This window comes from Paramormyrops kingsleyae, chromosome 4, assembly GCF_048594095.1.
Source record: "Paramormyrops kingsleyae isolate MSU_618 chromosome 4, PKINGS_0.4, whole genome shotgun sequence".
Lineage (NCBI taxonomy): Eukaryota > Metazoa > Chordata > Actinopteri > Osteoglossiformes > Mormyridae > Paramormyrops > Paramormyrops kingsleyae.
In genome coordinates, this window is record NC_132800.1 from 10,346,416 (window position 1) to 10,361,367 (window position 14,952).

General features: G+C 47.2%; 3 protein-coding genes across 3 annotated transcripts in view; 2 read left to right on the forward strand and 1 right to left on the reverse strand.

Annotated features, from left to right (window-relative positions):
- Positions 1-762: 762 nt before the first annotated feature.
- vim (vimentin) lies at positions 763-5,961 on the reverse strand. The gene is made up of 9 exons (XM_072710636.1): positions 5,276-5,961; positions 4,833-4,893; positions 3,606-3,701; positions 3,303-3,464; positions 2,988-3,113; positions 2,262-2,482; positions 1,880-1,923; positions 1,512-1,591; positions 763-1,220 (listed from the first exon to the last, which is right to left on the reverse strand). Exons 1-9 carry the CDS (start codon positions 5,809-5,811, stop codon positions 1,185-1,187), a joined length of 1,362 nt encoding a protein of 453 aa, XP_072566737.1. The 5' UTR covers positions 5,812-5,961; the 3' UTR covers positions 763-1,184.
- Positions 5,962-6,096: 135 nt separating this feature from the next.
- On the forward strand, positions 6,097-13,230 carry trdmt1 (tRNA aspartic acid methyltransferase 1). Its single transcript, XM_023790572.2, has 11 exons — positions 6,097-7,358; positions 8,195-8,304; positions 9,119-9,195; positions 9,940-10,011; positions 10,293-10,358; positions 10,491-10,560; positions 10,869-10,952; positions 11,211-11,518; positions 12,127-12,184; positions 12,616-12,745; positions 12,891-13,230. The coding sequence occupies exons 1-11, from the start codon at positions 7,295-7,297 to the stop codon at positions 12,989-12,991; spliced, it is 1,140 nt and encodes a 379-aa protein (XP_023646340.2). The 5' UTR covers positions 6,097-7,294; the 3' UTR covers positions 12,992-13,230.
- A 542-nt stretch (positions 13,231-13,772) lies between these two features.
- Positions 13,773-14,952, forward strand: part of cubn (cubilin (intrinsic factor-cobalamin receptor)) — a 54,258-nt gene continuing 53,078 nt past the window's right edge. Inside the window, exon 1 of the mRNA XM_023790598.2 lies at positions 13,773-14,024. Within this exon, the coding sequence (XP_023646366.2) occupies positions 13,921-14,024 (104 nt within the window). The 5' untranslated portion in view covers positions 13,773-13,920. The remainder of the gene's footprint in view (positions 14,025-14,952) is intronic.

A 14,952-nucleotide genomic window follows, 5' to 3' on the forward strand; every position in this document is an offset into this window, starting at 1 on the left:
CCGCTCAGCCACATTGTAGCAAACAGTGCCTGACCATGACCACCAAAGCCCCGATTACTCAGATCAGCCTCTGAAAGCAGAGCCACGGTGATGCAATCCTGCAGGAATGCCTCTCAGGCACCTGTACACACACTTACCAAAACCAAAACTGGGCCTTTTCTCCTGACTAATTATTTTATCCTTTTATAATTGCTTAAAATGTATGAATGGTGTATATTTGCATCACACCTGTTTTATCTTGCAAAGGTTTTTACAGAATGAAGATTGGACACAGAAATTTGCGCTGCCTTGCATTGTGTATGAAATTCCCCATAAGCCAGCTGGTCTGTATTAGTGCTCGTTGTGATCTGGGATGGATAATGGTCATTTTTACCTGGCTGCGCTTTCGTTGTTTACATCTGGGGTGGTCATGATTGTACAGCTCTGCCAGCTTGGTGGTCTGGTACGGTTGACACCAGTGTTGAATAGATGAGACCCTTGCTTTTGTACCTTGTCCAACCAGTCATGGCTGACCCTCTGCATTCAATGCCGGTGATCTGGCTTTCAGTTTCTCATGACTACTCAGTGTGAGCCGCAATGTTCCAGATTGGCAGTCTGTTTCATTTCGATCATTCCACTTTGTAATCTCTTAACATTGTAATCACCAGGATCAAGACAAACTCTAACCACAAGAATTCCATTAAACCTCAGAGCACACAGTTTAACCAATAAAGGGAAAAAGGATTGTACGGTTTGGTGGACGCTTCTATGAAAAGCAACACATCATGCTTCTTTTTTTTTATTTTATTGATCTACAGAAGCAGAAACAGCAGCTCAATTGACTGCTCACAGAGGAAATGCTACTCTTAGTAAAGGCACAAACTTCACAGCTCCTCAGAATACTGCTGTCATTAACCAGGTGAGCGTATATTAGAGGTATTACGGTGAGTGTTACTAAGCCACGCCCATGCTGCGTCTTCCATCTCCTTGTGACATAACCCTTCCTAACTTACCGCTCCCTGTTTTGCTAAAAGGCACTATCTTCTTGTTTATGTATGTCAGTGTGTGTGCAAGTGTGTGTTTTCTTTTTTGAAAGTATGCAAAGCCATTTCTTTCTCTCTTTTCATAGCTACGCCCCTCTGCTTCGGCTTAGCTGAGTGTCTTCCTCCTCCTCCTCCTCCTCCTTTGCTGGCTCTGGGGAATCCTCATTCCAGGTCATCGTGGTTCGATTCGTTCACCACCTGTGCAGGACAAACATCAGAGAATCAGGTACTGAATTCTAACCAGACTCATGTGGTTTTCTTCCACCTTCACAAAGTTACATATAAGCATAGTGATCTGATGCGTTATTCATATTTTTAACTATTAAATAACAACACATTTGTAAATAAATAATGGCAAGAGAATTACCATTCTTCTGAAACCATCGTTCAATGATCTCGGAAATATGTAGAAGCTCTGTTAGAAACCTCTGGAGCACATTACCAGGTCCACTCTGCCAATCTTCAAAACGAGCCCATCAGAAGACTTACTTGTCCATCCCTAGTCTCGATGGTCTTTATCAAGACCTTCTTTGTCCTGTTCTCAATCGGCCTGGCCTCCATCATGGATTCTGTGAAGACAGACAGGAGAAGGTCATAAGATCATCCCCCACAATAAATGAGGCCTCATTGTGTGACATCAACTGCTCTCAGCACCTTCAAAGCTTACAATGGTCCTTATGACTTTCGATCACTGAAAACTGATCCCACAAGTCATTTTCATCCTAAACTGCTACAGTCCCAGTATCATGGTTACACTTTCACTGCATCATCTCGGCCATTTTTAAGCACTCTTAGCAAATTTCAGTGCCGTGGCAGTTAAATTCTTTTGACAAGGTTGTGACATCAGCTAAACTCACCTCTCAGGTTTAGAGACGAGATGCTGGGAAGTGGGGTGGAGATCCTAGGAACAGAGGGGAAAAAACCAACCAAGGTCAAAGCTTGACACATCTAATGGGGTTATAAGGCTGTGGACCCTGATCACAGAACTATTTCCTGGCCTTAGTACAAAGCTATCATGTCCTTTTATGGGCAGAAATGAAAATACTAACATCAAAACATTCTCACGTTCCTTTTGTTAACAACAAGGCTTTGTTGTTTATATGAAATCTGTTGGAAGTAAGTTCTTCTGACCTATTTTGGCTAAATCCTATAACCGGATTGTGTCCAGAAAACCTTCACTCAACAGGCATCACAGTGCAATGATTTCGCTCAGCAGGAGATCGCGTGGTCTGTTCGTACCGGCTCTCCTCCCCTTCCAGCAGCTTCCTGTAAGTGGCGATCTCGATGTCCAGCGCCATCTTGACATTGAGCAGGTCCTGGTACTCGCGCAGGTGGCGCGCCATCTCCACCTTCATGCCGCCAATCTCCTCCTCCAGACGGGCAATGCTGTCCTGGTAGGTGGAGGCCTCCAGGGAGAAGCTGTCCTCCATCTCCCTCATCTGCCGCTCCAGGGACTCATTCTGTGGTCAGGGTGAAGGTGATTCAGGGCCTCATGTCATTCAGGAGGAGATACAGGAGCAGGGATGGGAGGGGAAAGGTGGGCGAGCAGGACCGGACACTGTGAAGGATCCACATGGGCACAGGAAGTAAGAGTTCAGTGATACAAAGTAACAGGAAGTGAAAGGGAAATATGCAGGTAGCATAGCAAGATGGTTAAGGCTGTGGTGACAGGAAGTAAGGTTTTAGTGATACAAAGTAACAGAAAGTGAAAGGGAAATATGCAGGTAGCATAGCAAGATGGTTAAGGCTGTGGTGACAGGAAGTAAGGTTTTAGTGATACAAAGTAACAGAAAGTGAAAGGGAAATATGCAGATAACAGTCCAAGAAAGGTAAGGCTGTTTTTTTGGGGAGACGCTAACAGTGTTACGAGGGGAAGCAGCACAGGTCCGATGACAGAGAAGTATCTGGAAGTTTCCGGAGTGGAGCCGGGGTTAAGGCGGGCTGGGGGGGGGGTACAGTACTCACCGTGCCCTTGAGGGCGTCCACCTCACAGGTGAGGACCTGCACCTGCCGTCGGAAGTCGTTGGCATCCTGCTTGGCCTGCCGGAGGGCTTCCTGGTTACGGGCTGCCGTCTCGGAAAGGTCGGCAAACTGAGAGAGCAGGAGGGGGCAGTCTTAAGCTTCAGAATTATCATTCATACGGCGGCCCTGACTGGGCGAGGGGTAGATGGAAGGATGGACGGAACGGGATTTCCTAACCAAACATTTGGAGTGTGGAGGTAGGCCTGACTCACCAGGTACTGTATTGTGATGGTGTCACCCGGCAGAGGGTGTGCTCACCTTCGACTTGTACCACTCCTCAGACTCCTGGAGGTTTCGGGTGGCCAGGTTCTCATACTGCAGTCGGACGTCGCGCAGGGCGGCCGTCAGGTCTGGCTTGGCCACCTCCATCTCCACCTGCACGTGCTGCTCTTGCATCTGGGTCTGCAGCTCAGTCAGCTCCTGCAAGGGGGGGGATGGGAAGACCCCCGTCCTCTCAGTAATTCACCTTGATGGGTTGGTAGGTGCGGTGGTGTGTGTGTGTGTGTGTGTGAGGCTTGGGGCAGAGTTGGGGTGCAGTCAGTGAAGGCGCTGTAGCCCCACCTCCTCATGAAGCTTCTTCAGGAAGGCGATCTCATCCTCCAGAGACTCCACCTTCCGCTCCAGGTCCAGGCGGGCCAGAGAGGCGTTGTCCACATCCTAGGTGACATGGGTGTGTTTTTCTCGTTTAGATTTATCAGATAACTGGATTTAGACTGACTGAATTCACCCAAAAAGGTGTAATTCACTTATTGACGCTTATTGGATGGATGTATTGCCTGATGGAGATTCGTAATGTGAGAACCAGACACACGTCATGGGTTATGTGGTTATTAGATACCGTGGGTGGTTTGTTCGGCTTCCTGTCCAGTCAGTTGTAGCCCGTATTCACGAACCCCCCCCCCCCACACGTCGAACCCCATCCCTGTCTGCGGCTAAACCTCACAGCTTTCAGTGACAAAGGGCACAGCTGGCCACTGTCGACTCAAACAATAGCCTGCTTTGTCATCCTGCCCCCCAGCCAAGAAGCTGCCCCTTACGCAGACAAGCCGCCTGTTCAGCTCTCCCCCCCCTCTGGGGCTCCCTGCAGTACAGCTCTGTACCAGGTCCCAGCTGCAGCTGCTCCACCTCAGGGAAGACTGCTGGAACTCAGGGCTAACAGGATGCTGGTGCATCGCCCCCCCTCTGTCTGCCAGCTGACACGCAGCTGTGCCGCTCCGTCTGCGCACATGGGGACTCGTTCCATTAACAAGCCCGGCACAATGATTGTCTATCGCGGTCAGAAACCCATGCCGTGATGTTCTACCTTAATGTTTCTGACATTGCCATTGTCGTTAAACTTTACTGCTGTCTGAAGAACTTATATGAAACCAAAAAGAACAAGACGGTTTGGTTTGTCAGTATAGAAGGGATGTTCCCGATAAAGCATTTTCCTAATAAAAGGTGGTTTCTACAGTAAAAATCTTTTGTCTTTCTGACATTCTGCCTGCATTGGCAATAATTAAACAGCACGCATTTTAGTTGATGTGTATTTTAATTTTTACCACCGACATTTTTGCAGTTCTTACGAATGTGATCTCTCCTATTTGTTACATCAAAACGGCCTGCAAGTTTTGTTACCGAGATATTAAAAGTTCCTAATATCCAACGAAACCACAAGTCGAGATCTATTTGGATTTTTCAGACAGATGACGAATGACAAATGATAGGCGACAGAAATCAAGAGAGACTGGAAGAGCTATAGAAACATCCGTATTGGTTTTGTAACGGCGCACACGTGTCAGCTGGTACCTGTCTGAAGCTCTGCAGGTTTATTTCAGCTTCTTCACGCTGAAGAGCTTCATCCTGGAGCCTGAGAGTGAGAAACGGCCACCCCGTGTGAACTGATTTTGCGATAATGTTAATTTCACGCCATATAAGTCATAGAGACATCGCTTCCGGGAAAGTTTGCAGAAATTACAGTTAGGGGACGTTTCAGGCGCATGGCAATAAAAAAAGAACTTAAAAGTTTTAAAACACTCAATCAGGGCTGACTGATTGCTAACCATACCAGTTCCTCATATGCTGCATGCGCACTAGTAGCCTACATACGTTTGCAGTTTATATTTAATAAACTGCACGTTCTTTCGTCATTCCATTTTTTTCCTGTGTCGTAACATAATTTTTGTAAAATAATGTTTTCTATTACTACTACTACTAATAATAATAAACAATAACAAGCGTTCTTCGCATACTTCTCCCGGAGCCGATCGATGTCGCTCGCCAGGTTGTCCCGATCCACCTCCACCCTGGCTTTCTCGTTGTTCAGCTGGTCCACCTGGCGCCGCAGCTCCCGCATCTCCTCCTCGTACAGGTCCCCGATGCGCGACGTGCCGCGGCCCTTATGCTGTTCCAGCTCGGTGATCAGGACCTTGTTCTGCTGCTCCAGGAAGCGCACCTTCTCAATGTAGCTGGCGAAGCGGTCGTTGAGATGCTGCATCTCTGCCTTCTCGTTGGTGCGGTTGGCCTTGAACTCGGTGTTGATGGCATCGGACAGGGCGAAGTCCACCGTGTCCGATGACAGCTTGGGCCCCGGGGCGCTGCTGCGGACCCGGTAACTTTTGGTGGCGTAGGTGGACGGTGCTGAAGAGACACTGTAGGTAACCCGTGATCGCACTGGGCTGGAGAACTGGCGGCTTGAGTAGGTGGATCGAGCCATCGTGGGTCTTTCCTCACCGAAGATCCTTTTATAGGATGATGGGTACTGCTTGGTCAATGTTTTCGTGGTCATTTTGTACTCCTTTGGTCTAAACGAACTTATTTACTAATTATTTTCTTTCCTTCCAAGCGCACCACCAGACTCATCCGCAACAAGAATAATAAGATCGGCTCAACTGGGTTATATAGACCGCTCCGTATGCAAATAACATAACGGTGCAGATCCTGAATGGCGCTGTGCGGAGCCTGTGAGATGCTCCGCATATTGTGATGGGCGTTTCCAGCACTGCTTGTCCAAAAGTTTCTTTCAGTTTAGAAGAGAGAGAATGCGTGCCAAAAACGGAACACAAACAATTGTAAACAACTGGTTCATCTATGTGTAGTTCATATTCACAATAAATGACGTAATTATTGCGATTGTTAGTCACTATAAATGTGTATAATTATAAATGATATTGACCTTGAGTAAACCTGTAAAAAGTTCGTTCTAAGCCCGCATAAATGAGGTTAATAGGAAAACGTAATGTAAAACAGCCTTACATTAAGTATCACTGGTAAATACGCGCGCTCGTGACATTGCCTGCTTTAATTAAGGGGATGCAGCTACGTCATTCAGAAAGCTCTTTATTTACAGCTGGTTGTTATGGTTACGTGAATAAACAGCAGGATGGAAGGCCGTTGTAACTTTTTCATTTCTTTGAGTTGCATCTCACAAAGTTGAGGGAAAGACTTTCGAGTTTCGATCTTGACAACACTTCCATACAACAAAGGCAGTATATTGTAGTGCATGTTGAAAATGCCAGGATTTTTATGAATAGCTACTCTCTTTAAAACTGTTATAATTTAGCCTTCACTTTCACCACATAGTTAGCCTACTTGTTTACACCAAATGCAGATTAATCGTAGCAAAATGCAGTGCTATGGTTAAAGATTGGATTAAGCAGATGGTTCCTAGTCCAATTTACACTGAGGTCAATGCTAAGCAATGTAGGCATTACCTAATTTAAATACATTATACTGTACATTACCGTTGGTATTCACTGACTTATTTAAGATACACTTTCAGAATCATATTAATTACAGAGTATAAAATTAGCCTATGTTCACCAATTACGAAATGCTTTACTACATGAGTAGACCTATTTAACATCCATACATTTCCAATATGTTGGGATTTATAAGTTTTAAACTCTTACAAAGCAATGACACATTGAACTTCTCGCATTTTTAAGACACTGATATACAAAACACAAATGCAACACACAAAACACCTTCAAAACCTTTTGAATGGATAAATTGTATTTTAAACCGATTAATATTAGTACAATGAGAATAGGTCGTACTTTAAACAATAATTTAATCTACTAAAAGAAAACAGATCTTCTAGCTACTATTTGATACAATTGGACCGCAAGATGCAGAGCGATAAGATTGTAGTGGTCCTAAAGTATCCGGAACGTTTCTTTGACGGCATTTTGAACAGACGGACTGTAACACAGATCTTCACACGTGTTCGTGTTTACGTTTCACCCGGAGTGTAGTGCTGCCCGGCGGACATGAGTTCACTACGAGTTTTAGAGTTATACAGTGGAATCGGGGGCATGCATTTTGCATTGAAAGGTAAGATATTTTGTGCTACACTAAAGTAACGCCAAAACAAAACCCGTAGCTGTCATATATTCGAGTTCGTATATTGTTAACCATACTCAGCATTATGCTTGCGGAATTAGTCCCGAAAATCCTTTTTTTTTTTTAGTCGCGTACAATAATTTAATATAAATATATGGCGTGTGTTTCTAAATACTCAGCTGGTTTAGACTCGATTAATGGATCCTAGTATTTCTTGTGATCGCTTGATCCGTGACTGGTCGGCACCTATTATTCAAGGGTTTTGGTGTATATGAGTATGTATTGGTTAACGTTTATGACACCCTGGCGAAAAAAATAGATTATTGAGCCCTCAACAATGCGCTTGTGTTTAGAATGTCTCATTTAAGGCTCTCATTAAGAGTAAAAGGCAGCACCCATGTCCCACACAGCTACCGATACCCCTATGCACGGGAGGCAGACTCTCCCCGAAGACATATGTCGGTATTCCGTTAAACCGTCTCCCCAACAGGGGTCATCCTTTACATTACGGTTTAGTCTAAATTTTCGACGATGTGACAGGGTACTTAGGCGGGGGAGTGTCACTGTGCAGCCGCTGTTGGCCTTTAGAGTCCTGGGTGGACCATTAACGCGGTGTAATGACCGGCCTCGCCACTGAAAATGAATAGATCGCACCCAGCAGTGAAAAATGGTCACCTTAAGTTAAACTGTGAGACTTATAATTGTAAATGTAATCGCATTCGCTCTTCCTGCTCCCTGAAAGTCATCCCGACTTTTATTGTGAGTAGTCTTATTAGTGTATGCCTGTATAGGAGTCTTGCATGTAGTTAAACTGTCTATTTTGCCAGAGAGTGGCATTCCTGCAGATGTGGTGGCCGCCGTGGACGTCAACACCACAGCCAATGAGGTCTACAGGCACAACTTCCCCAACATCCCCCTGTGGTCCAAGACCATCGAGGTGAGATCCCCGCCGTCCTCATTTCACCACCTGCTGTCATAACAGTGAGCACAGGAGGGCGAAAATCATGTCTCCCTGACCTATAGAAAACATTGTTAAGGAGAGATAACCATTGAGCATGCATCGCACAAACGTGTGACAAGGTGGGCGGGGACAACTCAACATGTGCAATCTGGCTCACGCCGCATGACCTATCACGAGTCCTTCCAGCTTTAACGAGGAGATGCCCCTGGTAGAACGACTGGCTGGTGTTAACGAGGGCCGAAGGTCACTCGCCTTGTCAGCAGGCAGACTGGTTAAAAAGCTTTGGAGGGCCTTGGAGTTGCTGTGTAGAATGTGACAGCAGTGTGACATCTCCTGGTGGCAGGAGGCCAGTACTGCAGGAAGACAAGGGAGCCTGCTGCTATTTTTATGTACTGTTTGCTTTCCACACTGAGAATCTGAGTATATTATAGAGAGATCTATGTGACATTAAGCCTTTTGTCAGATGTCAATTCAGCTTAAGTATTCAGCTGACAGGCTGTACTATGGAGCCTAAAACTTGTAAACTGAGGTGTACCTTGTGCCCAGATCATCTCCTGTTCCTGCTTGCACACAGGTCACATGGTTCAGGTCTTAAAGGAGACCATGGTTGTCCTTTCTGGAGCCTATGATTGGATGGAAATATTACGGTATTGGGCTCTGGGCCAGGATACTGGCCTCAGCTGGAGTTTCTCTTTAGAGGTGCCCGAGTCTGGTTCTGGTGCTGACCGAACCGCTCTGGATCTCTCTCTAGGCCTGGTGTTCATATGTCGGCCATCTTGTCTGATTTCAGTGCATAACGCTGGACGATTTCAACGGTCTGGGTTTTGACATGATTTTGATGAGTCCCCCCTGCCAGCCCTTCACCAGGTAAACTGTGTGTGTGTGTGTGCGTGTGTGTGTGTGTGCGTGTGTGTGTGTGTGTGTGTGTGCAAGATCTCAAATCCCACACATTAGCCTTCAGATAACTTTAACCTTCACGTAGCACCAAGCATCAAATCCAGTCAATCGGTTACTTATACACGGTTAATTATAGAGGCCAGACTTCTGCCCTTTTCGCCGTGACCTTGCTGGATTCACTGAGGCGGTTAAGCCATTGGGATGTTTTTCTTCACACTTTCATACAAAATAGGGCTTTTTAGAGTTTGCTGCTTCCAAAATCCACCCTGCACCAGTAAAGACTATGAGACACTATCAGACTGGACCTCAGGCCCTAAATGGCTGCATTCTGTACTTCCGGGTCTGGAAAATGAAACTGAAACACTGGCCAGTGTAGTGAGTGTCTGAGGTTTCACACCTACATCTGCACGGCTTTTCACTGACTGCACATTCCATTAGTACGAGCAGAGTGTGACGGGTGAATTAGCAGAGCAGTAGCACATTTATGCACAGCTGTACGTAAAATATTGCAATCCACACAACATAATGGGAGACATATCAGAGTTCAGAAGGGGACAAGTTGTTGGTGCGTCTGTGACCAGGACAGCAAGTCCTGGTCATCGAGAGCCATGGTGTCTGTTCTGTGTAGTGCTGCCAGATTAGCACTTACTGTGCACGCCTGCAGAGTGACAGGGCTGTGCTGTGAACGTGTGTGTCTCTCCCTCTCTGCTGCAGAATCGGGCTGCAGGGTGATGTGGCTGACCCCCGCACAAAGAGCTTCCTCCACATCCTCCACATTCTGCCCAGGTGAGAAGCGAATGCAAGCCTGGGGGGGGGCGGTGCCTTACCTTCTTGAATACTGATAACCCTCCCCCCCCCCCCCCCCCCCCGCCCCGCCATGAAAATCTATCAGAGTAAGTAGAAAAGCAAACATCGCAGGGCTAATTTACTGGCGTCAGACCACATCCTGCAACCAGCACAAATGTTTAATCGATCAGGGTTAAGGGCGTCATTTTTTTGGCTCTTAGCCCCCTGGTGAGGGCGTGGCTTGTGTGTGTAAGACCCCTCCCCCATCTCTCCACCCATAGGCTGGCCAAGCCGCCCCGGTTTCTGCTGCTCGAGAACGTCAAGGGCTTTGAGACCTCCTCCGCCAGGTAACCTGAGAGATAGGGGCATTAATCCCCCTCCCACATGCCCACACTGTGGTCCCACTGCTGGCTTGTTGTACACCACTTGGTTAAGTGACCTCAGGACTATTGGTGCCCCCCCCCACCCCCACCCCACAGAGACTCCTTGGTAAAGACACTGAAGGATTGTGGGTACCACTACCAGGAGTTTCTCCTCTCCCCGACATGCGTAAGTCCTGCAACATTCCTGAAACATTACAACAACAGCTGTGTGAGAGGGACACAGGGAGAGGAGAAATAGGCAAACTGGCAGCTCTACGGGTATAATTTTAAACCAACGTAAGCTATATCGATTTAAACGATATTGTCTCATCCTATATCTCGTATGAAAATTTCTCTGTATATCTTAAGAACTCGGTAAATCGCCCTGCCCTACTCTGCTGTGTCCGCACGTTGTGGTGTGAGGCTTCTGGCTCTCCAGCTTGCATCTCATTGGACGGCATGTCGTTCATGTTGTCCCCTTCTCTCCAATGACAGCTGGGCATCCCAAATTCAAGGCTGCGCTACTTCCTCATCGCCCGGCCACAAGAAGAATCATTTTCCTTCCAGACGACCACAGAGGTGAGTGATCCATACTCAGTTTGGCTCCTTAATCTCTTTTTCCTTTGGATGGCTGGTATGTTTATGGGTTTTCTGGAGGTTTGGGGTACATGCTGAACACGGTAAAATTCAGCTTTATGAGAAGCAGTAATGTGATTCATTATTGCCCCGGTAGGTTGTAGGTTTAAATCCCTGGAGAGACAGAACTGACCATAGAATGTGGAAGACCCGATTTTAGGATTTTGTGAAGAGTGTTTTCCACTATTTACATTGCAACAGATTCTGGAGGTATTCCCAGATGCACAGGCAACCCCCGCCCCCAAAGCCCCCCCCTCGCCTGACTTGGTCAACGGGGGGGAGGTTGGGGGTTGTGTTCTATACAAGCTGGAGAGGCCATGTGATCTGCTGAGGAAGCATTCCCAGGACAGCGACGGCTCCGTACGTCTGCTCCGGGAGTTCCTGCAGGAGGAAGCGGAGATCGGGGACAGAGGGCGGTACCTGCTCCAGCCACGGACCCTGCTGCGCTACGCCCTGGTCTTGGACATCGTCCAGCCCACCTGCAGGCGGTCCGTCTGCTTCACCAAGGGGTACGGCTTCCACCAATCGGCTGAGGCCATAGCTGTTGGGCCCGCCCACCTGTAATCTAGCACTAATCAGGCATTGACCCTGGATTTGGCACCTGCTTCCGGACCCAGTCAGCCCTTTCTGTAACACTGCCTCATCCCCTCCCACTCCCACCAATCAGAAATAATGTTTTAACACTAAACCCTCCCTCCCAGCAGTCACAAACCAATCCAAAGTTTTCACATGACGTCACATGCTTATTGGACCACCCACCTGGAGGGTAAAACAAGGCTTTACTCTGGTGCACAACACTTATTTTTTACCATGTTTGTTTAGCTAAATGCCGGATAATTGTTGTTCAGTTAGATGCACTAACTGGTAGAGAGATAAGCCTGTGTCATGCTTCTATAGAATCCCATCCAAGAAAAAGCAGAGATGGGATTTGTACTGTTTAGTAGATGTGCTTCCACCCTGGGGAGGGAATGAGTGAATGGTAGCCATCAAAGGACGCTTTCACACCGAAGTTCAGGTACCACCATGTTGGAAGGTTCTTCTGCTCTCCAGGTCCCTCACATAACTGAAAACTATGAATAAGCATTTTGGGTAAAGCTGGATCCTCCTTTCCCCACAGGTACGGACATTATGTGGAAGGCACTGGCTCCGTGTTGCAGAGCCGTACGGACATTGAGGTACTGGAACTGTGCTCAAGATCGACTCACATGGGGACCTGGGGAGAGTTATGATTGGTCGGGTCTCATCCAAGGACACATTCAGGAAATTAACACTTGGTTTCAGATTAGTTTCAGATTAGTTTTTCATATGTGCCATTTATTAGAGCTCATATCCTATAGACTTTATGATTGTAATTTACTGTAAATCATGGTTCTTCTGAGGATTAAAGGTCAGAAGTTTCAAAATCTGTGGTTTTAAAACAGCATTCTTTAAGCCCACCAGAGAGGAGATGGGAGGTGCTGTTCCTGGTCTAAACCTTTTGGGATTCTTTGTGACACTTTTAATAGCCCTGCTGTGTTGAAATGCGTGAGCCCTTCGGCTCTCCCTGATTGGTCGGCTGATAGCGCCCATGTGATCTGGATCTGTGATGACGGCTCGTCTTTGTCAGGTAGAAGACGCCTTCCGGGCTTTCGGCACGTTGTCTGACGAGGAGAAGCTGGGGCAGCTTTCAAAGCTCGAGCTGCGATACTTCACCCCGCGGGAGATCGCCAACCTGATGGGCTTCCCCTCATACTTCGGTGAGGTTTCGACGTGATCCCACCCCCTGGCCCAAGGTCACACCCACAGTGTGCTTATCTCCACCTCTGACCGACTGGGGGGGCGGGGGGGGGGGGGGGTGGAGGCAGATTCATGACACGTATAGACCGTTCTGTCTCCTTTCAGATTTCCCCGAGCAGTCATCACTGAAACAGCGCTACCGACTCCTGGGGAACAGCCTAAACGTGCACATTGTGGCCAGGCTCATCAGGCTGATGGTGTCGTAGTGGGACGACCGGACCACCCTCAGAGCTGCCATCGCAGGTGCTGCTGCAGGCGGCCATTTTGGTTCTGAGCAAATGTCAATGTGATGCCATAAAATGGCAACAGGAGAGCTTCAAGACAGCACGCTCGTAACCAGCTTATTTTGCTGTCTCACTGTTGTTATTATTATTGTTGTTGTTCATAATTATTATTGTTTTATATGTAAATTTTCTTACTGCGATGAAATAAAGTATTTTTGTAATATTGCTTCTCTATGCAACCCATCCGGGGTGTCCGCCTGCCTCGTGGCCTGTGGTGGACTTGCCATGATAGGCTCTAGCTCCCCCCCCCCCCCTCCCCATTATCCTGTCCAGGATAAAGAGTTGGAACTTTCTGGTAATTCTGTACATGTGCTGTTTGGTGGGAGTAAGATAGGCGGCACAGAGCTGAAGCCGAATGAGCAGATGGGTAGCCCCTTGGAAGTACTGCTTCAGTAGCTCAGATGTAAGTAAATAAATTTATCGGCTTTCACAAGCCTAGCTACACGTGTCTGTCAGTTATTCAAAAGTAATTATGATAGGGAAGGTCAATCATTGCTGAATCTGGACCGTAAAGCTGAGATAGTACCATCTCTGGTGGATTTCTCAGCTTGATGCTCAAAGTGTCTCCCCAGGTGTCCGGTTACTCATCTCCATGGTCATGTGGCAGACGGGGGCAATGTTGGAATAATAAAATAGAACAGTGGGAATAAAACGGTACCTCCTTCCTGCCCCCCAGCAGGACCAGAGTTTACACTCAGTCACGCTTTCCTGCATTTACTGCTCTGTGCTTTGGGACCCTGCTGCCCCAGGGGAGCACAGAGGGGGCAAAGTCTATCTGAGGAGGGCATTAGAGCGGATCCTGCTGCCAGGTCACCATTCCCGCGTCCAGAGGAGAGTGGTGTGCTCTCGAAATGTCTCGGACGCTCCTCTGTGTCCTCCTCCTCTCCGTGGGGCTTCGGGGTGACTCTGGGAAGAGGGCTGGTGTACGGAACACCAGGGACATCAGCAGTGACCAGTAAGTGCGGTTTTGCTCCTTGGTGACATGAGCTCTCTGGGGATTTGGAGATCCAGGCAGTGCAGGGCACAGCACTCGGCAGGTTAGAAGGTTCATCCAAGCTTAGCTAGAAGGTGCTGGTGTGAGGTTGGGAGTTCTTTCAGAACTTGTCGAGTTAATAAGCTGCTGAGCTTAGTTTAGTTAGTAACAGTTAGTCAAAGTCAGTGATTTCCTTGGTTGGCCAGAGAGGCAAAGAGGAGAGTTTTAAACAATGAGTGACGATATTTTGATCTAGAATGTTTGGAGGAACTGGCTCGATTGTAGCCATTAATTAGCAGCAAGTTTACAGATATTGCGTTTTGAAAGTGCAGGGTGATTTTTGATGTCTACAGTGAAAACAGGAGACACACGGGATACTTTAAACCTTAATAAGATTCTCCGGGGTGTCTGGTCAAGAAAAAGGCATGAAAAACTGCAGCCTCTCAGCTTCTGCTGGGCTTTCAGCATGTTTCCAGTGTCTTACAAGTGGAACGACTAGGGAGAAGGTGGATAACTATATCCGACATATGATCAGGCGGAAAAGTGCCTAAACATAGTATGTCACCAGTCACAAGAGCTTCTGGTTTCTGATTAAATTGAATCTGGATGAAGTCACATCCAGTAAGTCAATCTAGCTCTGTCCCACTTTATTGGAGGTCAGAGGCTGAAAAGCATCACCAAGACAGGATCTGGCAGGGAATGGGCCAAATGATGGGAAAAAACTTCATGTGAAATGATTGTAACTTCAAAATAACTAAATCAGAGGTACTGTACAATCATCATAACAGCTGTGGTATGGTAAGTTGATTAGCAGTTCCAAAGAGACCAAATGCCCAAATTGTGGGTGCACGAGTCACAAAAGCTACAAAATTATTTAACGTATTACAGTCTTGAAAATGCTAAAGGCGTA